At 40.1% G+C, this 26,640-nt stretch overlaps 1 protein-coding gene across 7 annotated transcripts in view; it reads left to right on the top strand.

Moving 5' to 3' along the window:
- The window catches only part of ANO1 (anoctamin 1), an 81,980-nt gene extending 57,401 nt beyond the window's left edge, over window positions 1–24,579 (top strand). For 3 of the 7 annotated variants that reach the window (XM_050897365.1, XM_050897371.1, XM_050897369.1), the window contains 15 exons: window positions 151–311; window positions 4,090–4,172; window positions 6,014–6,025; window positions 6,888–6,959; window positions 10,080–10,154; window positions 11,484–11,685; window positions 12,442–12,553; window positions 13,179–13,236; window positions 13,345–13,445; window positions 13,893–14,038; window positions 15,518–15,670; window positions 17,646–17,698; window positions 19,378–19,562; window positions 21,383–21,488; window positions 22,508–24,579. In XM_050897365.1, coding sequence (XP_050753322.1) covers window positions 151–311; window positions 4,090–4,172; window positions 6,014–6,025; window positions 6,888–6,959; window positions 10,080–10,154; window positions 11,484–11,685; window positions 12,442–12,553; window positions 13,179–13,236; window positions 13,345–13,445; window positions 13,893–14,038; window positions 15,518–15,670; window positions 17,646–17,698; window positions 19,378–19,562; window positions 21,383–21,488; window positions 22,508–22,768 — 1,780 coding nt within the window. In that variant the 3' untranslated portion in view covers window positions 22,769–24,579. Of the gene's footprint in view, window positions 1–150; window positions 312–4,089; window positions 4,173–6,013; window positions 6,026–6,887; window positions 6,960–8,911; window positions 8,990–10,079; window positions 10,155–11,483; window positions 11,686–12,441; window positions 12,554–13,178; window positions 13,237–13,344; window positions 13,446–13,892; window positions 14,039–15,517; window positions 15,671–17,645; window positions 17,699–19,377; window positions 19,563–21,382; window positions 21,489–22,507 lie in introns of all 7 variants that reach the window. The other 4 variants (XM_050897367.1, XM_050897366.1, XM_050897368.1 and 1 more) reach the window with 3 other exon arrangements.
- The last annotated feature ends 2,061 nt before the right edge of the window (window positions 24,580–26,640 follow it).

Genomic DNA, 26,640 nt, shown 5'->3' with positions numbered 1-26,640 from the left:
GGGGCAAGAGCTGGGAAGCACTGTGAGGGTAGTATCTGATGGTCCTACAGACCAGAAACAGATGCCGTGCAGACAAGAAAAGATCATCAGAGCATGGAAGATGGAGCCGTACTGACCATGCTTTTTCTATATCTTGTTGCTTCGTTGCAGTATGGAAATGTGTGACCAGAGAAACAATATCACCATGTGTCCCTTATGTGACAGAACGTGCAGCTACTGGAAGATGAGCTCCGCTTGTGCGACTGCTCGCGCAAGTCATCTGTTTGATAACCCTGCAACTGTCTTCTTCTCAGTCTTCATGGCTCTCTGGGGTAAGAAGATATGTGCCTTCATGTTAAGTTTTTAATTATTTAAAATACAACAGGAAGAAACCGAAGAGATAAAGCAGTGTATTTATACTCAGGCAGTTAATTATGTAAAGAACTTCTCTTTTTTTTTTTTTTTTCTCCTTTCCCATGAAACTGTCATCCCCAAATTTATATTCTAGACTGAAGGCTAAAATTCAAAAAGTTGCTCAAGATGAATATCAAATGAAATTGTTAAGCATCTGTCATAAAACTGCTGCGTGGTATGTCAAAATTTCATTAACGGGATTGCACAGCTTGCCAAAAAAAAAAAAAATATCTATTTGCAGAGCCAGCTTCCACTTTAGAACATTACAGAAGAAATGTATTAATGTACTCTGGGGTCGCAGGGAGGGCTCCGCAGGGAAGTGTAATGGCCTTTAGCGTCTCAGGACAAACCAAGATTGATTCTTGAGTGTGCTCTGCGATGCAATTAAGTTTATCAGCAGGCAGACATCATGCATGTAGACCATGAAGCAGGAGCGGTGGCGTTATAGGTATTTTTTCTGATGCTGACTGCTGCTCCTGTAGTTTGAGCACATCACTTAACCTTTCTTGGCACGTCTGTAGAACTTTCTTAAAAACATTAACCCTCTCATGAAATCTTTGTGAGAGTGTCTTCAGGAATGGTTATCGAGGGCTTTTCTCCTCCCTCCTGGAGGAGGGATGGGGACCTCTTTGCTCGGTCACCCCAGCACCAGGCATGGGCGCTGGAGGAGAGGAGCCTCCTGTCGTCCTCACTGCGGGCCAAGAGGGCCTGTTAAGATAAAAGGGAACTGATGGGCTCCAAACCCCATGTTTGTAACTGGGAGCCCTATACAGAGAGGCTACAGAGAGTAGGGAGATGTGCGTTATTCCCCCCAGCTTTGAAGTTTGATAGCCACGTACTCCCAGCGTCAGTGAGAGCAGCACAAGATGATGTCTGCCCCTCCTGTACGCCTTGTTGCAAGTTAGCAAATAACCTGTTTTGGATTATATTTAATCCTAAAACCATAGCCCAAGTTTTTATTTGTTGTAGTATGTAGGGAACCATTTTTACATTAACATTCATCCGAACTGATTTTAGTACAATTCAACATAATTCAATTTAGAGCAGTGCCTTTTTGACCAAGGTCTCCATTTGAGGTGACTATGTTTTAGATGCAATGCTAAGAGCTCATTATCAAGTACCATAAGGAAAAGGACAAGGATGGTCCTGCAGAGGGATTTTGGGAACAGTGGGGAGTCGGGAGCGCTGCATGTTTGGAGGGAAAGCTGGGAAGTGTGGGGAGGTTGGACTCGACCAGCTTTGCAGCAGAGAGGAGGGATCACCGTCTTACAGATCATCTTGCCATGTAGCATATAGGGAGAAACGTGATATACCCCAAAGCAGGATGCGGTGTCAGAGACTTTAAATAGTCTGATTCTCTCACACGGAGAGTCAAGTATCGGTTTCGGTCTCCCTCATTTGCCATTGATGTGAACCCCACGTGGATCTCGGCACATAATGCTCTGTTGTCCAAGAAGTAACACTGTTTGCCTCCCTTTCCTTAGCAAACAACTATGGGTCCCTCCATCCATTTTTTACATTCTTGGGCAAAGGCGGGCAGATTGGCAGAAGCCAGTTTCTGTGCTCTCTACAAAATCAGGCTTAATATCTGAAATAGTTTTGGAGTGGGACATGAAATTCCTCAAGTTCTTTGGGGTCAACATAAAATTTTATCGTGGTACAATACCATATAAAATAAATTCTGGGTTTTTGAATTGGGAAAATCAGAACTTTTCCCACATTGTTTTGAATTTGCGTTATTGCAAATTTCATTTCTAAAGGATTTGTCAAAACAGTTTTTTAAAAAATGAAACAAGCACTTTATTTTCTAAGGAAATAGTATCAACAAAAACTGGCCGTTTCCAAATGTAGGCACACATATCGTCTCCAGTGCCATTTGTGAGCACCTCTGCATGTAATGAGAAGTTTTATTAGGTTCATGTACAGTTGAAGAGTTGAGGCAGACCCAAGTAACCTGCTCAGGTGACCCAGGGCATCCTTAGCATAGCAAGAAAATTAGCCCAAGTTCAGGGGTATTATGGTGAGCAACCATTTGGCCAGGCTTTCTCTGTACTGGTGGTGGTATTGGAACACCCTGGAGAACTCCACTCACACAAGCTGTAAAACAGCCATAGCACCAAACTGAGTCCCAGTTAGAAGTTCAGCATTAAACATGGGCCGTGGCCCAGTGCTGTTTGGTATTAAATGGCATTATCAGAGAATCCAGATAAGATCATCTGGACGGTAACCTTTTTGGAATTTTTAAGCTCCACTTATACTTACGGGCCCAGATGAAATATGAAAATGCAGGTACGCTCGGCAAAGCAGCAGTGCATCACTACCTGGCACGTTCACCGAGGGCTTTTGAAGTGAGCTGGCTGTGTTTCAGACGCAGTCTTTTCATTTTGCGTTGTTGTAAGTCAGTGCCACGGAAGGATTTCTAGTAGCACTGAGAAACTACATCTCATTCATTTTCCGTACTTCTTGCTGTACGTGGAAGCTGCAGACCCTGGCGCGAGAACCGCCGGTGGCGGGGAGAGGGGAGGCAATTCCAGGTCCGTGACACAGACCTTCTTAAGATACAGCTATGGCCATCCCAATTTACAGGAAGCCTATGGCTTGTAAACGGGCTGTTGTAAGTTTTGCACGTGAGGGTTTCGCTTGGAAGGCGAATGAATGTCATGACCCTCGCCTGGTTCCAGTCATGAGGATGTCCGTTCCGCTCTATTCAACTTTCTTACCCTCTCCCTGCCTCTGGTTTTGCTGGATATAGATGTTTCTGAGCACATCTGTTAATACTCACTGCAGGAAACTCCCCTGGGAACACCATTTCTTGGTAGACTTGCCTCTTTCATAATCACTTACTTATCATACAGCACTGGTGTATTCCCAGCATCTAAATATGTCCTCTGAGAACTTGCTTGGTCTCAGAGGCAGATAGACTGATATAGACCGGGATCATTCGTTGCGACTCAAGCAAGGTTTCTTTTCTGTAAGTCTTCTCCATCAAAAAGAAAATGGCAGTATTTCTCATGATAAAAGCCCTTAAAGGCTTCCTCTTTAACAGCCTGCCCACCTGCAGCTGTCACACTGGCATGAGTATTTGGGTTTGGGTGTGATGATTAGAGCTAACCATACTATTGTGACCACTAGATGGATGTAAGTATAACAATATAAAAATGCTTTATCTTGATATCTTTGAGGGAATAACTATCCCGTCAGTACAAGGCTAGTTAAATTATTCCTATTTTGTATAGATAAAACACAGGTTTGTTTGGACTTACGGATGGAATTACATGCAGATGACGACCAACAATATCATTAGTCACACATACGAATATTTAAATAAGTTTGGGTGCGTGACTTTCTCACACCCCTTAAAAAAATTGTAGGCATCTTTCTACATGAAGCTGTGGATGTAATAAATGCCCTTTCTTTTAGCTTGCCTAGATAAAAAGGTTGGCTCCTAGCACTGTTAATCAGTTTTTCCCAGATAGCCGTTACTGTTGAATAAGAGAGTAACAAAAATGAAGTTAACCTGGCCCGGTATACGATACGATATTGCACCTGCTGAGAGCTTTTGGAGGCAAGAGCCTGCAGACGTACAGCAGGCGATGCGGAGCGTGGCCAGCGTGCCTCTTAAGACAAATCCCAGAGGCTGATGCAATTTTTTTTTTTTGGTAAAATGTCAAAATAATTGCTCAACTGTTGTTTCAGCTGCCACTTTTATGGAACACTGGAAGAGAAAACAGATGCGTCTCAACTACAGGTGGGACCTGACTGGGTTTGAAGAGGAGGAGGTTTGTCCCTTCAGTTCTGACTCTTTGACTTCCACCGTGGCGTTACCGATAGCTCCTTGCCCTGAGCCCATAGATGTTGCCTCATGGGGAACTGCTCTTGGGGCGGTTCCGTCATTTAGAAGAAAGGAAAATCTCTGTACATGAACTGTTTGAGGTTTTTATAGCAAGGGTATGACTAGTATGTATTGTTGCCATAGAAACGTAATTGTATAGCCACAAAATCTAATTTTGTTAAAGTGTGTAGTCGGGTCACACCTAGCAGTGTAGGCATGGAATATACAGCTCAGACCTTACTCTTGGGCTGATGTCAGGGTGCTAACAACTAAGGACCTCATTCATCTCACGCTGCTGTAAATCAGAAATGAAAGTATTGAAGTTGATAAAGTTACAGCACTGTAAAAAAGCACTGAAAAATTCCTATTAACTTTAACGATGCAGGATCAAGCCCTGACTTGGAAAATACGTAAGAAAATATTGCCAGACATGTGGGCTTGGGGCATTAGGAGGGACACAGTGTGGAGGTGTTGGGGTTTTTTTTCATTTGCTAAAAAAAAAAAAAATAATATCCCTAGCCAGGTTTATACTAAATGTGCTAAATAGCGTGAAGGGGAAAAGGGCTGAATCTGTATGAAAAAAGGTCTTAAAAATCAATGACGTTTTAGAAGGAAAGGAGAGAAAATCCTTAGCCAGCTGAGAAGCTGTATCCCACCTTTTTGTTTTTAATTTTGTCACTTTACAAAAAAGGAAAACACCTTCCTAGACCATAACGCAGTCCCAGCCCCGGCAGCCTCGCCCCGGGCTGTACGGCAGTTCAGAGGCAGCGGAGGTGTGCGGCTCCCTTCCATTTTCCCATCGTCTGTGACGAGCCGTGCTGAGAAAACCCCACTGCGGGATCTGAGCTAGGACCCCCGGGTTGTACAGGCGTTCGCCGCTTTGTTTGCTGGCCGGTTGGTGTTTTTGGTTTGTTTTTTTTTTACTGTTGTTATTATTAAAAGAAGTATGACCACCCTTGTCATATCTCTAGATGTTCTAAATAGATACACAACAAATATTGCTCACCTGAAACAAAAACCTCACCGGCCTTGGGTTTAACACTATGCAGCTTGATGAGCCTGGTACAGTTATTGTTCCCCTCACCCCCAAAATCTTTCTGCTTGAATTATCTCCTCTTAATATGTTTATCATCTCCTCCATAATATATTTAGGCACGCTATGCCAGCAGGCCCTATGCCATGCGCTTTGCTAGATCATACCTATTTTACTGGGAGAGAATATAGGGATTTATTTCCTGGATACTGTACTGCTCTTTTATTTTTGGTAACTTGTTGTTAGCACACATGAAAGTAGAAAGGATTAACTGTATCTTTCCGATGTCTATCCCCTTCATGTCTGAGTTCAGAGCTCTCACACAGCTAAACCAGCAGCTGTTAATAAAGTATATTTTATTCTTTGTTTTGTGTAGTCAATGCTAGATAATACAGTCATGCGTTTAGCAAAGAATTTAAGCCCCTCCTATTTCTGAGTTGGGTGAAACTTAAGCTAGTGTCATGTTGAAGAATCAGGGTTTCAAGTGATATACTAAAACCCAAAGTGTCTCATCTTCTGGTGTTTTTAGGGACACCTAGTTCATGCAATACTTACAGTAATGTTAATAAATGTTGTAGAACATGAGTAGACTGATTTTCTCTGGTAGTGTCTAGCCATCCACTGTACCTATGTTTGTTTCATGTAATTTTTAAAATATAAAGCCAATATGTTCTGCAACAGTTCAGTAATCAAATTTTTGTTTTTTTGTTTTTTTGTTTTTCCTGTTTTTCGTGTTTTTTTCTGGTTTCCTGAAGGAGGCAGTCAAGGTTTGGAAAACATTTTTTTTTTTTTAATTGCTCCTACCTTTTTTATTACATGTCTACTGATGAATGCCATCTTTTGATCTCCACCTCTTCTTTTTTGAGCATCAGATTTTCTTTAGATCTCCCACTGATTGCTTTGCCTTTACACCCTCCCCCTCTCCACTTGTTCAGACTTTTTTCAACTCCGTTCTGTTTCCCATCCGATGCATAATTGTGAATTCTGAATCTTTTGTGAATGCGTAATTATCGTGAATTCTGAATCCGTGAATCTTTCTGAATCTTTTGGCTGTCTCTGACTTCTGAGTGTTTCCTACACCCTCTCCTTCAATGCACACGGGTAATCTGTGGATGCTGTCCAAGACAGGATTAGGGGAAGACCCCAACTGACAATTTTCTGGGATCCCAAAGCCAAGTATTTTGCATACTTACAGCAGATAACTGTTTCCCTCATGAGCTGAGGATCACTGAAATTGCAGTTAGTGACATGCAAAATGTAATTTTTGTCAAAAAGATAGGTAATTAAAATCCAAGCATAATGTCACTTGGTATGAACCATGCTATCTGCAGGTTGTGCTGTATACTCTCATGTGTTAAATTTAATCTACATAGCGTTGCACGTGGGTGTCTGATAGTGAGTCCAGATCGTTCTGCAGTTGCTGCTGTAGAACTGTGAATGATACGGGATTAAACTTTTTTTTTTTTAATTACAGTCGACTATCAGTTGACATGAATGAGATACCGAGTGAATTAGAATTCAGTTAGAAAACTCGGAAATGATCAGGAAATGGACCTGCAAACAGTTCATATGTAGCTGATATAGAAAATAAATAATTTTGCTTTTTATTAAATATGACTTATTTCACAGGATCATCCAAGAGCAGAATATGAAGCTAAAGTTTTAGAAAAATCACTGAGAAAAGAACACAAACATAAAGAGGTATGGTAAAAGTATTCCTTTGTTTCATTTATAAAAGACTTTGAAAAAGAAGGTCATTGTAGCAGGCACTGACCCAAGACTAAGAAATAGGTGAAAAATAGTCACTGCCCATTGTGTTTAAATTCCAGATGTCTTCGGTCCTAGCATACATGGGATACTCGGTGTATGCCAGTGCACAAGACCTGATTAAGTCTGGAAATGTCTTTAATAACTAGATATAGGAGTGTGGCTTAGGGAAGCTAATTGAGCCCAATTGAAGGGGTGCTCCTGTTAGGCTTAATGAATCAAGTTTGAGAAAACTGTAACAAAACATCTTATTCTGTGTTAATATAAGTACCTAAAGCCTCTCAGGAGAGGTTCTCTGTCTTGCTAGACTTTGTTTGTAAGTAAAAATATTACTAGAGCATTAATGAAGAGTACTAACACCCATTTCCTTGCTGAATTCCAGCTTTGATAACTTTCTGCCTTTTAAAAACACAACTTCCATTTTATTCCACTGAATAAGGTAGCACGCACTTCTGCTTTTAACTCGCTCTTTACATCGCCGTGAAAAAGGTGCTGCCAGTCATCCCCAGGGCGCCTGCATCTCGCCAACGGACAGTGCAATCCCTACGAGCAGCTTCCCTGCCCTTTCGCTGAAGGCTGTAATTCCTTCCCTATTACTGTCTGTCAGCAGCAGACCGATTTGAAAAAGCTCCTTTTCTCCCCCACGTACTGGTTTCCACCCTACCAGAGGTTATTCCCCCTTAACTGCAAGAATTCAGCCGTTTGTATGACCGTGTTTTTAAGCAGAGAAGTAAAAGCTCCGACATAAACAAAACCTGTTGGCAGAAATTGCTCTTTTGTATCTGTTGCCAGTGGCACAGTAGCGTGGAACCGTGCCCTAAATTGGGATTTTATGAAAACCCTATGAAAATACAACTGCAATAACCACGTTCACATGAAACACGCTTTAAGAGACAGCATATATAGATTGGGCTGGCGTTAAACTAAATGTGTCTGATTTTGTCACGTGCTTATACTTGAGTACCGTTGGGCCTGTCTTAAAAGATGCTACAAAGCTGACGGTGGTATGTTCCCGTTAATCTATAGGATGCCGTGGGTAAGCGGTTCAGTGTCATATGCAATACCTTACTCGCAGCACTGCTTTAAAATCCCTTGCAGAAGAGAAAGAATTTGGGTTGCTGCCCTCTTATGTGCTGGATAAAGAATGTTTGAATACAGACTTCGTTGCATTCTGTTAAAAACCTGCGACTCGCTGTACTTTTGTGTATATTAGGAATTTGGATCTTAAATGTGGAAGACTGTAGGGTAATCGGACAAGTAATGAATGGTGGCCTCAAAATATTGGAGTATGAAAGCTGAGCAATTAAGAGAGGATTTTTTTTTAACCAGACTATTTATAACTTTTTGGGCTGTGTTCAGTTTGGATGTTACTAATTTGGGAAACGTGAGAAAAGGAGCTTTTTCTGAAAGACTCGGTAATTATCTTTCATTGGGATCTAGAGTGTTAAAGTTCAAATTCAACAGTGGTAAGGCAACTTGGAAATCTTCTTAAAGAAAAAGATATCTAAAGCTAAACCAGAAATTGCTCGTATTTTTTCAAGAGAAGTCCAATTTAAAAAAATATTTTTTTAAAGGAAAAGCATTTTGGACATTCTTTGTACATCATAAAGGAAAAAGAAGGGCACAATCCTAAATTAAAAAGGGAATATCCTTTGCAGGATTGCTTGATCTACCCCAGGATTTGGGGCAAGAGTTTGTCTTTTGTTGTTGTTATGTTTTATTAACCTAAAGCTGAAACACAAAGCCTTAAGCAAACTAATAGAGCATTCACTTGTGGCTAAACTGCTATGTACACGGAGTCAGTAGAGAGTATATAGATTAATTTAGCAGTGCATTGTAATGCTATATTGCCCGATCCTTTTTTTGTTTCCTTTGACTGCTATCAGAAGCACCGATATTTTCCAGAAGAGACAGCAAACAAATGGAGACAAAGAGTTAAGACAGTCATGGCTGGGGTGAAATTGGTTCTTTTTATTCAAACTTATGAAGAAACTCAAATTATGAGTAATTATGGAAGACACAAATCAATTTGTTTTTGGCTGTTGAACCTTTGTTTAATATTCACATTCAGTTCTGGGTTTCTTCCCCTTCCTCCCCTTGTTTCTTCAGCACTCTTTGGGACACTGTTTCTATGCATTGGGAATGGCACTGCATGGCTAATCTTAGATTTACCGTCCTGGACTGACGTTACGTTTTGCAGTGGAGCATGGGCCGTGTGTTGAAAGAGTTGCTTGCACTTCCCTGAGACAACGTGCATGTAATAAAAATAGAATTTGATTAATATTTTTATGTTCATTCTAACGTGTGCGTCATCTTCCGTAATGTTCCTTTTGTTGTTTATTTTCTGGTGTTTAGAAACAATTCCCAGCATCAAAGTTTATGAAAGACTCTAGATGAGCAATACTGTTCTAAATGAAATTTTCGTAGCCAAATTCAGGCAGTGCCTGGTTGACTGGATTTAGGGTATCCTATAAAGAGTTATTATACGTGCGCATCTTAACTCCTCTTGGTGTGGTCCATTGACTACCACATGGATAGTCAGGTAGTTAAAAATCACTCATATTGAAGGAATTTCCAGTCTTATCACACACCAAAACAAGATCTTCCCTGTCAACTGTGCGTTCATCTTGGAGTCACTCAGTAGCATACTTAATCTGTATTTCAACTGTTGTGCAACTGCAAAGCTGCAAATATTAACTGGGGAGGGAGAGAGGAAGAGGGAGAATTTTTCTAGGGAAAGCAAAAGAAAATATTTAACAGTAAGAGAGATCTTACTTCATGGTTTATGACAGCCTATTTGCATGTTTCCTTCAAAAAGTATACAGAAAAATCTAGTTTATTTATACTCGCAGTGCAGGCACTTGACCAATTTGAACCTAGATACGGAGTAAACAATTTGCCTGTGTGGAATTGTAACTGTAAACACTGTGTCTTTGCATCTTCTAACTGGTTGTGTATTTGCTAGCCTTTTCTTCCCCCCCTCTGTTTTTGTCACGTGCAAAATCACACGCTCCATCTTTGTTAAATGTACCCTTTTTTCTCCCCAAATTTTAGACAGATAAAGAAAAACTGACATGGAAGGATCGTTTTCCAGCCTACTTAACCAATTTTGTTGGCATTATCTTCATGGTAAGCATCACCCGGAAAAACCTGAAATTTATGTGACCAAGTCATTGTATAGAACAGAAGTGATGGAAATGTTAATGAAACCGTGACAGACTTTATCAGATTTATGTGGTTCGCAATGGCTTTTCTCCAGTGAAAAAATTCAAGCATTTTATTGTTTTATAATCTAAAATCTTTTCAAGAGCTTGAATTTCTACTTTGCCATCTCTTTCCAGTAAAGAAATAAGAATACCCAAATGGGATAGGGGAAAAATGAGGGCACGGAAATGGAAATTACCACCACCGTTGATGGGACGAAACATAAAAAGTACAGAGTCCTCTCAGAAAGTAGTCAGGAAGTAGAGAACAGCCTCGGGTTTATACCAAACTTTTTTGAAAGAAATGATGTGGCCAATTGCAGTCCTGATTGTGAGGATTTTTAATAAATCAGTCAAATTTGGGGTTATACCATATAACAGGAGAATGGCAAACAGAGCACTTAATTCAAGGAAAAGGTAAAATAATGATGAGAACAGCCTTTTTCCATTTGCTGATACAGCATCAGCATTTAAAACAAATTTTGAAGGAAATAATAATAATTCAAGACATGGAACAGATTGACAGATGGATAAAAGAGCTTAAGGCCTTTCCAAAGGTAGAATACGCCAGACTAACTAACTCAGTTCATTTGGGTTTTTGGGATAGGGATTCTGTTTTGGTGTGGGTTTTTTTAATACTTGTTTTTTCAGAGAATGGAAATGCAGTAAATCTGATCTTCTCAGCTGAAGAATTGGTACTTTATAAGAATCACGTTTTAAAATTATTCCTCTGTTTAAGCAATGCAAAATTGAGTAAGATTTTGTGCACCTTTATGTTGCCAGGAAGTGCATTGATTTAATCAGCTTTAATTTCAGTTTGGGATTATGACAGCATAGCGAGTCCAAGTAGGGTATTTGAAGACTTGTGCACAGACTTAAGCTGAAATTACTCCTCTGTGCTTCAACCCTGGCTTTCTTTTATAATAAAGCAAAACCACATGTATATGCTGTTGCTGTTAGGGCTGAAAGGAAGCCCACTAATACTTTTAATATAAGCAAGTAGTTTACATTTAGGTGCCTTCAAAAAAAAGCCTTTTGCGTGTGATTGTGGCATCATTCTATCAATTTTTTCATGTGATGATCAAATTACTAGCAAAAGAGGATCTTTTCCCACAGTTCCTCAAAGTGATTGGGAGCCTTAATGCAGAATTGGGTGGACTTGGGATGTGGCCCATTTTTAAGGTCATTGCTAAGTCCCAAACAAAGTATTTCTAGTTAAATCTTTCATAAGAGGCTGTGCTATTCTTACTTGCAGGTTGGGCTGACGTTCGCTATAGTGTTTGGAGTCATCATATACAGGATCTCAACTGCAGCGGCGCTGGCAATCAGTTCAACTCCCTCGGGCCGGTCAAGCGTTAGGGTCACCGTCACTGCCACCGCGGTCATTATCAATTTGGTCGTCATCATCATCCTGGATGAAGTATACGGCTGCATCGCGAGGTGGCTAACTCAGATCGGTAGGTTTAAATCCTCAACTGATACTTGAGCGATTTTAAATGAGAGGACCCAAATGACTGGCTTTCATGGTTAACTTCAAAGTGGTGAGCAAACCCAGGAAATTCTAATGTGTGGCTAAAATTCTAACCAGCTACTTACAAATATCAAAGCGCACATGGATTTGGCTTTATTTTTAAAGTTTTTCTTTCAGCAGTGGTAGTACTAATCACTAATCCAGTTATGGGTGACAGGGATACAGCCGAAATTCCTGTACCTAATCTTGAGCTTTACTCTTCTATATCACACAATTACTATTTTCATTTTCTGCCATTTTTTAATCGGCGTAAGACATGTCGAGAAATGCAAAATTGTTGAGTGCAAAAAAAACACTGTAGAAAAAAATTTTTTGAATCATTTCCAAAAAGCATCAGTGACAAAAGGTCCAGAAATCTTTTCAGATAAGTTCTTGTCCATCTGCAAATGATTGTCATGGAGGTCAGCCACGTGTGGAATGAAATTGGAATTACTGTTGTAACACATCTGAACGGTGGGATCCTCAGCAGATTGACCACTGACCTCAGTGAGGCCATATTGCTTTTTTATATATATATATATATATATATATATACACACACATATATATATTTTGCTGTAAATATATACCTCTCTGTTTAAAAGATGGCTGATGTTTTCCAAAGTCCACATTTATAAGATCGTGAAATGTTCCAGGTAGGATAGTTCCTTAACGTTTCTTATCCATGTCACACTGGTTCCAGAGGTGCCAAAAACTGACAAGAATTTTGAAGAGCGGCTGATTTTTAAGGCTTTCCTGCTGAAATTTGTCAATGCCTACACACCCATTTTCTACGTCGCTTTCTTCAAAGGCCGGTGAGTAATGCAAAAGGCTGTTCAGGGTTTCAGCTTGTTGCTTACGAGGCAGCTGTAGCTGAGCTAAGACCATAGTTGGATGATAAAGTAAATCTGGTTTAAAAACTCCTCAGTATTGACCTCAGAACTCTGCAGCCTCATGGGATAAAGCAGGGACCTGGTACTCTGCTGTTTCAAAGGTGTTGAAGTAATTTTGTTAAGATAACTTTGTACGTTCAGATACAATCCCCCATCAGGCTATTTACCGTTGTCTATTTACCACTCTTAACTTTATATCATAGCAAGTATCATCTCTCTTCTTGCAACCAGCATGAAAGCACAAGGCTAAAATAAGTACTTCGTGTGGCACGTTCCAGCTAATGCAACAGAAATGCGGATTACCTTAGAGGATTTCTGCCAAGATGCGTCTATAATATTGGAGGACTTGCAGTTTTACTGAGTTGTTTACTCGGTAAACAGGACTTACTCTTTAAAACAAAACTGAAGATAATTATTCACTTTTTCAGGACTAAACATTAGGTGGTCCCACTCGAAGGCATAGAGTTTGACATAAATGACTTTAGGAATCAAATATAAAAAGTATAAAATACATATGAAGTTAATAATTCTAACCATTGTGCCCTAGATTTGTTGGACGTCCAGGAGACTACGTCTACATTTTCCATTCGTTCCGAATGGAAGAGGTAATTGCATTTTCACCCTGTCTGTGATCACGCTGGGTGGGAGCACCATCTGCCCCTGCCACAGGGTGCAGCAGATGTTCTGACTGACGTTTCCTCTGTCCACCCTAGTGTGCTCCAGGCGGTTGCCTAATGGAGTTGTGTATCCAGCTCAGTATTATCATGTTGGGCAAGCAGCTGATTCAGAACAATTTATTTGAGATTGGCATCCCGTAAGTAGCGACTTTTGTGGGGTTTTTTTAAAGATGTGGTTTTTTACGATGCGTGCAATCCACTGTGTATCCACTGCCCCTGGATGTGAATGTGGTTCGTAGGCTACCTGCAAGATTTTTGCAGTAAGCCTGTGTCTGCTGTATTGCAAAAACCTGCATCCCCGCTGCAACTGCATCCAGCGATGCAGATGTCTTTGAAAAGCGTTAGGCAATCTATTGCTTTCCTACTGGTTAGCAAGAGGTGTAATACTGAACATGTGATTCAATTATAACCGTGTTTCAGTACCTGTATATGCTGATCCCGGATACTTTTAGCGTATTGTGGCTCTTGCACAGTTTTTATGAAAATAGGTGTGGAGCTTATTGTGTCTGTTAATGTAAAATAACTGAAGAATGGGCACTGTGACCGGAATGGCATGCTAACTGAATCATTTTCATTTCCCCCAGAAAAATGAAGAAATTTATACGATACATGAAATTAAAGCGTCGGCGTTCTTTAGACCATGAGGAGCACATGAAAAAAAAGCAGCGTTATGAAGTGGACTATAACCTGGAGCCTTTCGCTGGACTTACCCCTGAATATATGGAAATGAGTGAGTGAGGTGGAAGGAAGGCGTTTTAAACCGTAATTATTCTGACTAATGGGATGGAGAGCTGAGGTTTTTGAACTGTAGATTCGGTGGACAGTGGATATGAGGCATAACTTAATTATTAAAGTGTATAGTCCCGGACTGTAGCATGTTTCAGCCAACCACTGGCTGCTTCGGGGATGAATTGTGCTCTTTGCTGTTCATGAGCCCTTACTTTAGCACTATATTTTAGGTCTTTCCTTTCAAGCCAAGTGACACGTCACTGTCAAGTTTCAAATGCAAATGATTAAATGGCATAAACTGGAGATTGTGAGGCATATTTTATCATCAGTTGCACCCTACGTTGGAAATAAGTTACTTAATTCAGATTTGACAATTTCCACTGCGTATTCTTACACCAGATTGTTTCTGTTTTCTGAAATCTGGACTAAATCTTCTGAGACATATGTGCCTGTAGACCAGGTTGTACTTGACAGATCACATATAATTTTTTTTTTTTTTTCAAGTAATGTATTATGTTGAGTGAGTGATATGGAAATTAAGCACTGGATATCAGCTCTACATTGCTGCGGCTGTACAACTACATTTCTTCTTCTACTTTCAATCTTGGAAAGGCTGAGAACTGTTTGACGTAATGCTGTTTGCTACAGTATCAGACATTCCTGAAGGATCTGTCTTAAAAGAGCAGCTTTATTTAGTATTTTAAGGAATGACTAGGCAAAAATAGCGGTAAAGGGTAATGAAGTATACTAATACCAAAATTTGGCATGCCCAGTAAATGCAGAGGTGAATTAGAATATCTGATGACCTTGATGTTCAGAGTAGTTGAAACAGATTGAAATTTAATGGTACAAACTACGAGGTCATGCTGTCAGTTCCTAAAAATAAGACAAGATGCAGTTAGTGAGATCAGCATTTGGAAGTAGCAGAGGAAGAGAAAGATGGGGTTCTAACAGTACCCGGATGAGTATGACATCAGTGTGATGTCCTCATCAAACAAAAGCAAATACGATCCCAGGTTGTAGGAGGCAAGTTATTCCCAGTAAAGGCGGAGAATCAGTCATGTCCTTTTCGAAGCCCGTAAGTTTCTACACTTCAGAAGAGAAAGCTTCCAGTGGGATTAGTGAGGGCTAAAAACCTGCCAGGTGGAGCACGGCAAGTTTACGTAGAGCTAACACGGTCGCTGCTGTAATCCCGCTCCTTCAGATCACTCCTGTGCCAGCCTCGCCCATGGCAAAACTGTTTTAGGAGCTTCCCCATCCTTCTGGTTACTTTGCCTTGCCTTTTGCAAGAGGGACAACTGGCCCTTCAATGCCCGAATGCAGCAGTGGTCAGGCAAACCGTGCCTGACGCAGAAAATGCGATTTCGTCTCCCAGCATGTGTCGTCTTGTTAGAATTTGGGGGGATGGCACTGACGTGATGATGCATGCATTCGATAAATACTGACCACAGCCATTGAAACGGTTGCTTTTTCTTTTCAGTTATTCAGTTTGGGTTTGTAACTTTGTTTGTTGCATCCTTCCCGCTGGCGCCTTTGTTTGCTTTGTTGAACAACATCATTGAAATCCGTCTAGATGCAAAAAAATTTGTTACTGAGCTGAGGAGACCAGTGGCAGTCAGAGCGAAGGATATAGGTAAGTGCACATTGCTATTGTTATCCGTGTTTGTTTATTCCTGGATTGATGGCAGGATGTTATTATGCTGAGTTAGTTTCATTAACAGGAAGATATTTATAGGAAAATTCAAAACATTGGACTGTGGCTTAACTGTGAACTGTCATAACTTATCAAGACTTTACTTTTAAAATAGAAAGACCAGAGCTTTAAATTCTGATTAATATTTTATTAAGTAAACAATATCACTTTTCAAATCAAAATTATCAATACAATAGTGAAATATCTTGCGTGGTTCTGCACATCAACAGTTCTTCCTGGCAATGCAGTTTTCTTGCAGAAGCAAGAATTTCTGCATTTAATAACTCTGGACTGGGCTGGAGAAATACACTTGGGAATGAGAGGAGACTCAAAAGTCTGTGGGTAAATGTATCCCTTCGTCCCTACTCAGCATGAATGTCGGAAGGGTGAAGCTTGAAAGTTGCAGTGAATCTAGCTGGAACTGGGCTCTGTGGTTGTATGGTGACAACAGGCCAGTCCTCTCCTTTCTGCGGGGGGCTAACAGCTATGGGTATATGTAATGAGGAAGCTATTTCTCCCAAATGTTGGTTACTTACGAGTAAAAAGGTCACTAGAATAATTGTTCGTATTACAGAGGCAGTCAGTGAGAGCAGAGAAGTTTACGATCTGTTACCAAACTCGGTGTTCATTCTGGTATTGTGCAAGCAGAGTTTTTCCTTGGGCTCATCCTTGTGCCCTAGGATCATCCTAGAGTTGAAGAACACATTGTGTTTTGTCATGCTATTGCCTTTACCATGACACTGCTTTTGAGGGGTTTTGTGGCTGGCTCATTTGCTGCTCCGGGCTAAGGTTGCTGGTGGAGACGTTAAGGGGGATGTTGTTGGTTTTTTTGGTTGTGGTTTTGGTTTTTTGGAGTTTTTTTGGTTTTGTTTTTGAGAGGGTGTTAATTGCAATTTATTGCAATTCAGTCTCACTCTTGTGGGTGAAAGAACCACACTTCTTTCAGAGACATCCCGAAGTCAGAGACTGCGAGATGGCCACAGAGAAACCAGACAAGTTTTTAGGGCAGGCATCAGCAGAACTGGGAAAGGGAGAAGGTCCCACCTGCTGAAGGCAGTGGGTGACCACTGGCAGCAAACAGAGGTCTATCTCCGCCTCCACTGATACTGTAATATCTTTTCCTGAAGTTCAGTTCTGTACTCTGTCCAGGCTGGCTTGTGTATGCTGTGCTGGAAGACCAAAGCTATATGAAGTATGAGTTAGTTACCAAGCAAAGGATTCAGCCAGGTTGGAGGAGCCTTCAAAGGATGTCAACCTGTGTAAAGCCTCCTAAATCTTCCTTTCTCTTCAGACCCGGAACAGGAGAGTGGCTCATCAGGGCTGTAACCACGTGGATCTGGTAGCAGCCCTGGATTTTTCCATCAAGACTGAATCTTGCAGTTTGAGTACTTCAACTAAGGAGAAATTTCCAAGCTGTCACTAATGACCAGGAGACTGCTAAAGAGGCCAGGCACGAGGGTGCACAGCCATGTACACTAAACCAGCACTTTATGTAGACTTCAGAGAAGCCCTTTCATGAGGAATGGGATCTGGAGATGGGGAAGGGGCAGAGCTGTGGGGGGACTTCATGCATCATCCTCAGACTAAATCCAGAGGGATTGAACCTGAGTCAGTACAGGGTTGGTTGGTACTACACTTTGAATGCACAGAGCCCACGCTGAGGAAACCTGTATCTATATGGTTTCCAGATGCAAATGGAAAAATCCCATCGAGTGGCTCCACTGGAGCTTTGCTTTCTCGAAACTGAGGTAGGATCAGTAGTGATGAGAAGGTGTAGAAACTTTGTTCTTTTTTTATTTAAAATATAACTCCAGTTCGGCACAGTCAGAAGTACCCCTAACACTGTTAACTAAAAATGTAATTTATCTAATTTTAACGACTGGAACAGCATTTACATGTTTGTCTCCTTCCTTAGGAATCTGGTATAATATCCTCAGAGGTATTGGAAAGCTTGCTGTCATAATAAATGTAAGTAATTTGGCATGAATAAAATTTTAATTCAATAGGCTGGCTTTTCCATTCTGCTCCATTAGTTTTATTTCAGCATAAATCCCTTAAAATCAAGTGAAAGTATACGATTTAGAAATTTTCTGAAATATTAGAGAATCAGATGCAGTGTTTATTTTAAAGTTGTGATAGTAGTAGCAGTAATATAGAATAGTAAGTAGTTGTTGCAGCTTTTTTCCGGAATGTTTTCCTAAAACAGTTTTGCCCCTCAAACAAATAAGACCACAGCTGCTTACTTCTGCTCTTTTGAAATACTATCACTAAGATGATGTATTTTTTAATTTCAGTGTTAAAACCTATTTAGGGTCCAGTAGTCAACTGGGTGTGAATTAGTTCAGCTCATCAGAGCGCAGTGTCCCTCCATTGAAAATCCGGCCTCGAACTGCATTGCTCTCACTCAGATAGCTCTGAAAATCCGTGAAAATATTTTTGTTTACTTCAACAATGAACATCCCAGCCTGTAGAAAATTTTAGAACGCCTTAATATATTCATTTATGTACTTATCGAATATTCTGTATGAATAGACATCCACAGTGATCATCTTCATTGCACCCCACCTGGGGAAAGATGACCAAAAAAAGCTGAAGGACAAGCTGAAAACGTGTTTGCAATGCAGCAAAACAGGGGCTGTGTAGGGCTCACGGCCACGTGTCCATGGGCCCTCTCGGTTTTTTCGCCATTATCCAGACTGGAAATCCCTTCATTTTGCCCACAGGTGTCTGTTGTGCTATGGCCAAACTATTCTTTTGGTTATTTGGTACGCTGCCTTAATTTGTCTTTACCATTTCTCCTCTTTTCCTTTGGAAATAATTTCTCTATTTTTTTCTCTTTTCTTCCGTGTAGTCCTCTTTGTCATTATCCAGTGTTATTTTTCCCTCTTTGATCTATGTACTACCCCTCTTTATCATAAAATAAGTAAAACATTTTGTACTGTGTTTGTTCCACATGTACATGAGATTTATGCCAGTGAGAATGTTTCATAATACTGATAAATGAGAAAGGCTGAAGTTATGAAGAACTCAGCTGAATTGGCTGTCTTGCATTTTGTGTATGACATTTTTAGAAAACTTTTTTAAATAACCAAATAAAACACAATTTTTGTGACCATAAAAATAAAACTTGCTCAGTCTGCTCATCCTTTTATCCTGATGGAGTTAAAAAACACATACAATTAATGGCCTTTTGCAATGCAGTGAGAATTTAAAGAGTCAATTCACTGTCAGTTGTTTGCAGAACAGAAAAGTACTTGGGAATCCATCAATTGGACTTTATACGATGCATCAGGGACAAGCTGTGACTGGGGCACGGGGAAGCAGTGCCATGTTTTGCTTTCCTCTGGTGCTGGGGGGTACGGCCGCTTCATTCTCTGGGGAGTTCAAGTCGTTCTCCACGTAGAAATCTCAGTCGGCATGGAACTACTCTGCCTAATATTCTGCAACTCGGAAGAGTAAGCAGTAAATACTGCCTTGTTGCAGCAGTGAATACTCCATTTTTAGGGCCCCGTGGGCTGCAGTCTCCCTCCTTGTTTTCTGAAGCAGTCCCTGAGTTGCGCGAGTTGTTCGGGCAAGACGTACTCGAGTGTACTATTAAATTAACCACTGCCTGAATATTGCGCTCACTCTTTACTCTTATGGCTTAGGCATTTGTGATCTCATTCACATCCGACTTCATTCCACGCCTCGTGTACCTGTATATGTACAGTGAGAATGGCACCATGCATGGCTTCGTGAACCATACACTATCCTCTTTTAATGTCAGCGATTTTCAAGCAGGAACAGCTCCAAACGACCCCATGGATCTTGGCTACGAGGTTCAGATATGCAGGTACTCTCTTGAGTGATAACTAATTTTAAGTATTTTCACAGCTGACTAAGAATGGGACAAATTTTTACATTCCTGGGGGAGGTCCCTTGTATTTTCAATACCTTTTTAGTACCTTGGTAGCCTTTTATATCAGACGGATCCATTGCCTTGAACGTCTTGGCTTACATATTAAGCAACCACAAAACCTGAATATGAAGTACTGCTTATCTTGGGAAATAGAGATTAGCGTTGTTAAATTCAGTGTCTGTCCGTGCAAAGATTTTTATTATTATGTATTCCCTTTTTCAGGAAAGGAGATAAATAATGATAAACAGCACAATGATGCTTTAAGGGAACAAAATTATGTACTCTGATGTCATGTTGTTGTATCACATGCTATTGATATAATGACCATGACTTCACAGTACACCTCTCTTTTTTGTCCAGTTTCTATAGCAATTCCTGATGAGAGTAATAGCATCTTTATCTGCACTGGAACTTAAGACCTACTTAAAGTGTCATCATACACAAAATCTGCATGCCTGTAACAATTTCTCCATATTCTTTCAATTTTTAAAGGAAAATTATTGTTGCATATTTCAGTTTATGAAGCAATCTAGGTCAGTGCTGAAATGCATGCTTTGCCTAGGCTTCCTTAGATATGCATCATCTTCAAAACAAATGTTTTAATGCTTAGAATTGGGGACTAAAGCCAAATATAACAGTGAAAGCACTTAGACCAGCAAAACTGAAAGGGGGACAATGGGGGTAAGAAGGGGAAGAGGAGAACAAGGAGGGAATAGACATTCCAGGGGAGAAAAAAAAGAAAGATAACTTTGGTATACATGTACTAAAAAATTACACAAACTGACCAGGGGAAAAAACCCCACCTTTATAATCATACTATTTTTTACTGTATATTCTTTATAAATTTGAATAGTGCAAGTTAATCTGCTGAAATGACTGCTAAACAGAAAAATCACTCTGAGATGAAAGAAAAAACCAACCAAAATTGCATATGTATTAGCTTTGCTTGCTTTTACTTTCTCCTGGTTTCCTTCTGGTGATCTCTGGGCACAGGATAAATGAGGTTGGCAAACATGTTTTTAGCACAGAACTTACAGAACGGAAGTGTTAGCGTCGAGGTCCAGTACAAAAATGCCAGGTTTATTTGCTTTCGAGTCACAGCCTCTTTCTTCTTCCCATCCCATCATTTCTTCCATATTCCAGAGACTTTTAAATCATTTGAAAATATGGAACCCTAATTCTTTCAAAATATTGACAGGATGCTGTGGTTTTAAATTTAATGTATTTTTCTTGGTCCCATTTCTGACAAGTTATTGTTGATTAGCTCATAGATTTTCTGTAAGCTACAGCTAAGGCAAAATTCTCACCTTCTCTCTATATGGCAAAATTTAGCTGCGATCTTTTGCTAATCATGAACAAGGAGAACACCACGTAGCATAACACGCTCTATGGATCTGAGATCAGTATTTTTGTCTTTAAAATTAGTGTGAAAAATACTTTTTTTTTTTTTTTACCAATCTTAAAAGACAATAAATTATCTGAGCTGTGTAGTTCCTCTGTCTTTATGCAGAATTGATATTATTTGTACTAATCAGAGGGTATTAAGATTGAAGACCTTTAATTTTGAGTAAAACTTGAAGGCTGTGGGAGGCTTTCAGCTGTGTCTTGCTTCTGAGAGGTTAATACAGCGTCATGCTGTAATAGTGAACTTGCTTTTAGACGGTTCGATCTACTGTTTGACTGTTTGGTATTAATTCCTCATGGCGCTAAAATTTCTGAATGGCATCACTGATTTACTGAGTCTTGTTTTGCAGATACAAAGATTATCGAGAACCCCCTTGGTCTGAAAACAAGTATGACATTTCAAAGGATTTCTGGGCTGTCCTAGCAGCAAGATTAGCATTTGTGATAGTTTTCCAGGTAGGTTATACTGCAGGCACTTTTTATATGAGAAAGTAAAAGAGTTATCGTATTTCTTAGCTACATAAGGCAAACCACCTTTGGAAATAAGTTATTAGGCCAAAGAAAATACCTTCTTTTTCTCAGCTGTTTCATGGAAAAGCAAAGAAATTTGTCCATCCTTATTCAGCCTCTTCATCCCACCCACCCAGACCCAGATATATCCTCAGTGGAAAAATTCATCCCCAGGGATTCCCTGAACTGGTTTGATGCTGAAGCAACTTAATGACCTTAGTGAGCAGCAAGGCACAAGGCTGATACTAATTAGGTCCCACCAATTTCTGCAGTAGGGCATCAATAAATTCACTGAAGCAGCACAAATTTCATCCAAAATCATTTCCAGACTTAGCCAAGAAGTGAAATTTCCAAAATTTTCCCAGTTAGAGTTTAACTTGCATCTGAACAAGGCGGCAAAATCTTGTAATTTTTCACTAAATGACATTATTGGGTCACAACAGCGCTGCTGGTTATTGTGACACAAGTGTTTTAAGTCTGCCTTATCTAAACAACTTATTTCAAAACTTTTATTCCCTGGTTTTTTTTTTTTTTGGACAAAATAGGTATCTTTCTGTGAAAGACCTAATTTTCATTGACTCCAGGTTTTTAAATCAGAAACATTTCATTGGAATGTATTTTCCCAACTTTCATCATTTTACCTCGTTATTTGCTTCTGCCTTTCTGATGTAAAACTCGTAAGCCATTTATCAATGACAGTATCGCCTTTGGCTTTCTACGTGGCTGTGACAGTGTTTGTACATAAATGACAGAGATCTGTGCCTGCCATTTTTCTCTACTTCTAGCACGAACAAGAAGTTGGTGCGAATTTGGCTCAGTATCAGGGTTGCGACATGCAGTTGAGCCCAACTCAAATACTGTCCCTTCTTCATTCTTCCTTCCTAAGTACACCAAAAATGGCCCCTACCCCTACAGTCATCCTTTCCTTTGACCTTGCTGACATTTTCTCACAATTTCATTTTCAGAACTTGGTCATGTTTATGAGTGACTTTGTTGACTGGATTATCCCAGACATTCCCAAGGACATTAGTCAGCAGATTCATAAAGAGAAAGTTCTCATGGTGGAGGTCTTCATGAGAGAAGAGCAAGGGAAGCTGCAAATGCTAGAAACCTGGAAAGACAAGGACAAGAAAAAAGGTGAAAACTGTAACAATCACAGCCCCAGACTCTCCAGGAGCCACAGCGGGAGCTTGTCCTCCTGCCATTCGCATCCTCTCGACGTATAGAAGAGGAGGGAGTTGAGTATGTCGGGGCATTCCACTGAGACACAAGCCATCGCGTAAAGGGCAGGACTCGATTAATGGACAACCTGGTGCATGTTGAAGGATGTGCTGCCGTTTTGCTCCCATCTTTGTGAGAAATGCTCTTCTTACAAATATGGAGGACCACATTCTATTTCTGATAACGTCGTTGTTTTTTCTTTTGCACAAGCAGTAATGCAGGGAATTTTTATATTTCATTGATAGATAACACTATTGACGCTGGTGTGCATTAATAAATGCAGGTACTTAGTACGTCTTGATAGAGATATTCTCTGAGAATTTGACCTTAGCCTATTAATTAACTAACTAAATAAAGGTAAATTTTAAGTAATAATAATACTACTAATTTAAAATATTTTTGGAACCCCAGGCTTGAAGGTCCGTGGGGTAACTAGATAACGTATATGCAAAATCAGCTTTAGAGTGTGCCCTAGTATTCCTTTTGGCAGGAGAGAAACCACGTAAAGCCTACCAGACTGACTCGCTTTCCAAGATAGGGTTTAGCTCTGCTGGCAGACATCTGTGTTTGAACCTGCAGGTCTAAAACAAGCCGAGCTCCCGCTGAGCTTTAGTGTCACGCCGGTGCGTGGGGCACTTGTGGCAATCTGCTGCGTAGCCGAGACCTTCACCGGGGCACTGCTCCCTTCAGAAACATCAGAAAAGTGCATCTGGAAAAGTTCTTTTCTACCAATGAACGACTGATGTGGACGAAGCTACCTCAGTGCCCCAGGCTGCACCAGCTCTGTTGGAGCCGTCCCCAGCGGCTCCTCGCTCAGGGCCAGGCAGCAGCAGCACAATTTCGGAGGTCCTCCCAGCAGGTAGATGCCCTGAATGAACGAGCACACGTAGAGCTACAGTGACTCGCACTGCCCTGCCTAGTACTCGGACACTGTTGTTGCTGAGGAAATGCCCTTTTCCCCGTTGTTTTAGCACATCCCTTTCTCAGCCAGGTTTTTCTCTGTAGCCCTCTATCCTCTGCAGGAGAAAGGAGTCTGCACCCGTTTTTCACAGCCAGTTGCCCCTGCAGACTTTCTGCTGTTGAATGGCATTTCCCAGAGGCTGTGCTGGAGGAGTAAATCCAAAACATGTCCCACTTACTGTCTTCAATGGAAGTTTTGCCTGCACTGGGGCTACAGGACCAGACCTTCAGTTAGTTACAGGACTTTTCTTTTGTCTTAAAATACTCTATCTTTTGTACAAGCAGCTTCCTTAAAGTATAAGTCTAAAATCCTCACTTACGATGCCTAGCTAAATCCCATCAGTACGACTCTTTTTAAGCATAGTATATTTTAGTTTTGCTTTGTCAAACGATAAACTGCACTTCCAAATAATATTGGTGCAATTAACCTCCTTTCTTTTATTGCTTTCTCTTGTCCATGGCACTTGCATTACAAATATAAAACTGAAAAAGAAAATAAAAATGAAAGATTTCTTTAAAGTCTAACTACTGTATGGTTTGTTACAAAACCAAACGTCAAAAGACTGTTTTCAAGAGAAGTTAGTTATTTCTTTTTTCTTTTTCTTTTTTCTTTGCCAAACTAATTTAAAGATTAATGCTAGAACTTTAAAAAAAATGCCATATTTAGCTTTTGATATATTTATTTGTTTTAAAGTATGTGATAAACTTGATATTTTTCTGTAGTCTGTCCAAAGAAGGTACCAGAAAAGAAATTATGTGGAAGAAAGAAAATGGTATTAACCAAATATCTTGAAGCTTATTTAAAATATTGATCCAACCAAAGATTTTTATTAATAAAGGGCTTATATTTTGTTAACTCTTGTTTCTGTTGTATTTTGACTTGCAGGAATGTCACTATTTTTAAAATTTGTAATTTATGATAGCTTACTACTGTAGGGCCAAATCCTGCCTGATTTATTCACACAATAAGCATTATGCCTGGTAGTAAATGTTTACCAGATCAGACCCACTGACTGCAATAGGACTGTGAGTGGGAATAAATCAAGCAGAATTCTGTCCATACATCTTGTTGGTCTTCCTCTCATTCCTTGGTAGCCCAAAAGATCCAGAAGAAAGCCAAACATGAACTACCTATTCTGAAGAGAAATCTTAGGGGAACTTCCTCAAAGGGAATTTCATCTGTAAATACTTATCTGAAAGTATTCCCAACTTAATACTGACATTCCTGTAAATGGTAGAACTATATCCTGAACACATACTTATCAGAATTTTTCATTATTTGCTGAAATCATGAAATAGTAACAGTTGCTTATACTTTCTTTTGTACAGTAAATTGTTTGAAATGGAATTTTGTATATAAAAAACTGTATTCCTACTTAGATAACTATAAAACTCTTTCATGGAATCATTTTTTAAGAAAAGCAAATATATACTAAATCTGTTTTAGTTCGTTTTTTTTTTTTTTCCTCTGAACACTTATTTGAAATAAACTTAAATATGCAAGAGTTTCTCCTGTGGGACAGGTTCTGTTCCCAATCCTCCTTGTGCGCTGAGTGTGCAGCTATGAGTACTGTTAGATTTGAGAAATACAGTAATTCTTGTTACAGTTTGCCTAAAACTGGATCCGCGCTGCCCTTGCCAGTGCTCCTCGTGTACTCAGACAGCAGAGGCCAGAACTGAGATTTGTTTGCAGGTATTGCCTACTTAATTTATAGACATCTTCCTAACAACGTAGAAGGTAAATCTTGTGTTCAAGCTGCTTTAGATACCCACTTTGAGACTAAGCGAATCCCACCTAAGATGCATCTGTCTCCCAAAGCACAAAGGGAGGTTTGGCTTCTAGCACAGACGTAGACGGCTGCACCATAGACACTGAATATTAAGTGATGGATCTTAGCCCGAGAGCTTGACTTTTCTTCTGATTTTAGTCTTAGGTATTTAGCAGAACGTAACGTGTAAGAGCTTTCACTAAGACTTTTCAAATGGGCTCGTAACGAGGAACAATGCTATTTGGTCATTTAAATTGAAAGATGTCTTCATTATTAAGAAAAGAATGGAATGGTAAAACTAAAGGAATGAAACTCAGGGATTCCTTCGACTGTGTCTTGCTGAATTCAGCTCTCAAGGGAAGTAGCTGAGGCAGCAGAATGGCTACACTGTGTATGTCACATTTTTATTGCCTTGTGGGACCTGCACAAGCAAAGCTGGGCTCAGAGCCTGACTTGCTGTCTCCAATTTTTTCTCCTTCTCCCATTTAACTGTTCTGTGAGAAGGCAAAGCATGAGGCTTCGTACCGATTCTCCCTTTCTAGCCAGAAAGTATTAATGCTCTAATGAATGAAATTTAGTTAGAAGGTGGGAATTCTGTTCCGAGATAACAGATATGAAAACCAGAAGCAGGTAAATCACTGCCTAGTCGGTAACTGGTTTAGTTTTGTCAGTTCTTAACGACAAAATAGTAGATACGAGCTCATTAGATGTAAGATAATACCTTCCAGAAAGAGATTTGCACTGCGGTGGTGGTACTTTTTTTCATATTTGTGATGCAAGTAGAAACAAGTTTTGTTTTTACCGATAGCAAATCTGAGGCAGGATTATGCTAATAAGGATTCACTGGAAGAAGAGGAAAAAAAGAAAGTTAATACAGAGAAGCAGGGATCTGGAAGTGACGAAGAAATAACTGAAAATACCTCGATGTGACTCACAGCTACCATATGGGCCAGGTTTGACAAAAGATAGCAATATTTGTGTTCGTACAAATACAGCTGAATTCTGTGTTGATTTGACAGTATCTCCACGACACGCATTCCACCTGTTCTTGGCATGCTTCTGCCACAAAATTGTAAGTACAAAATCCCATTTCCCAGCCCTGCTTTGATCGAAGGGGGGGAAAAAAAAAGCCAAAGCCCAATGTATCA

The sequence above is a fragment of the Gymnogyps californianus genome, chromosome 5 (assembly GCF_018139145.2).
Source record: "Gymnogyps californianus isolate 813 chromosome 5, ASM1813914v2, whole genome shotgun sequence".
NCBI lineage: Eukaryota > Metazoa > Chordata > Aves > Accipitriformes > Cathartidae > Gymnogyps > Gymnogyps californianus.
This window is presented reverse-complemented; position numbering and strand designations above follow the sequence as displayed.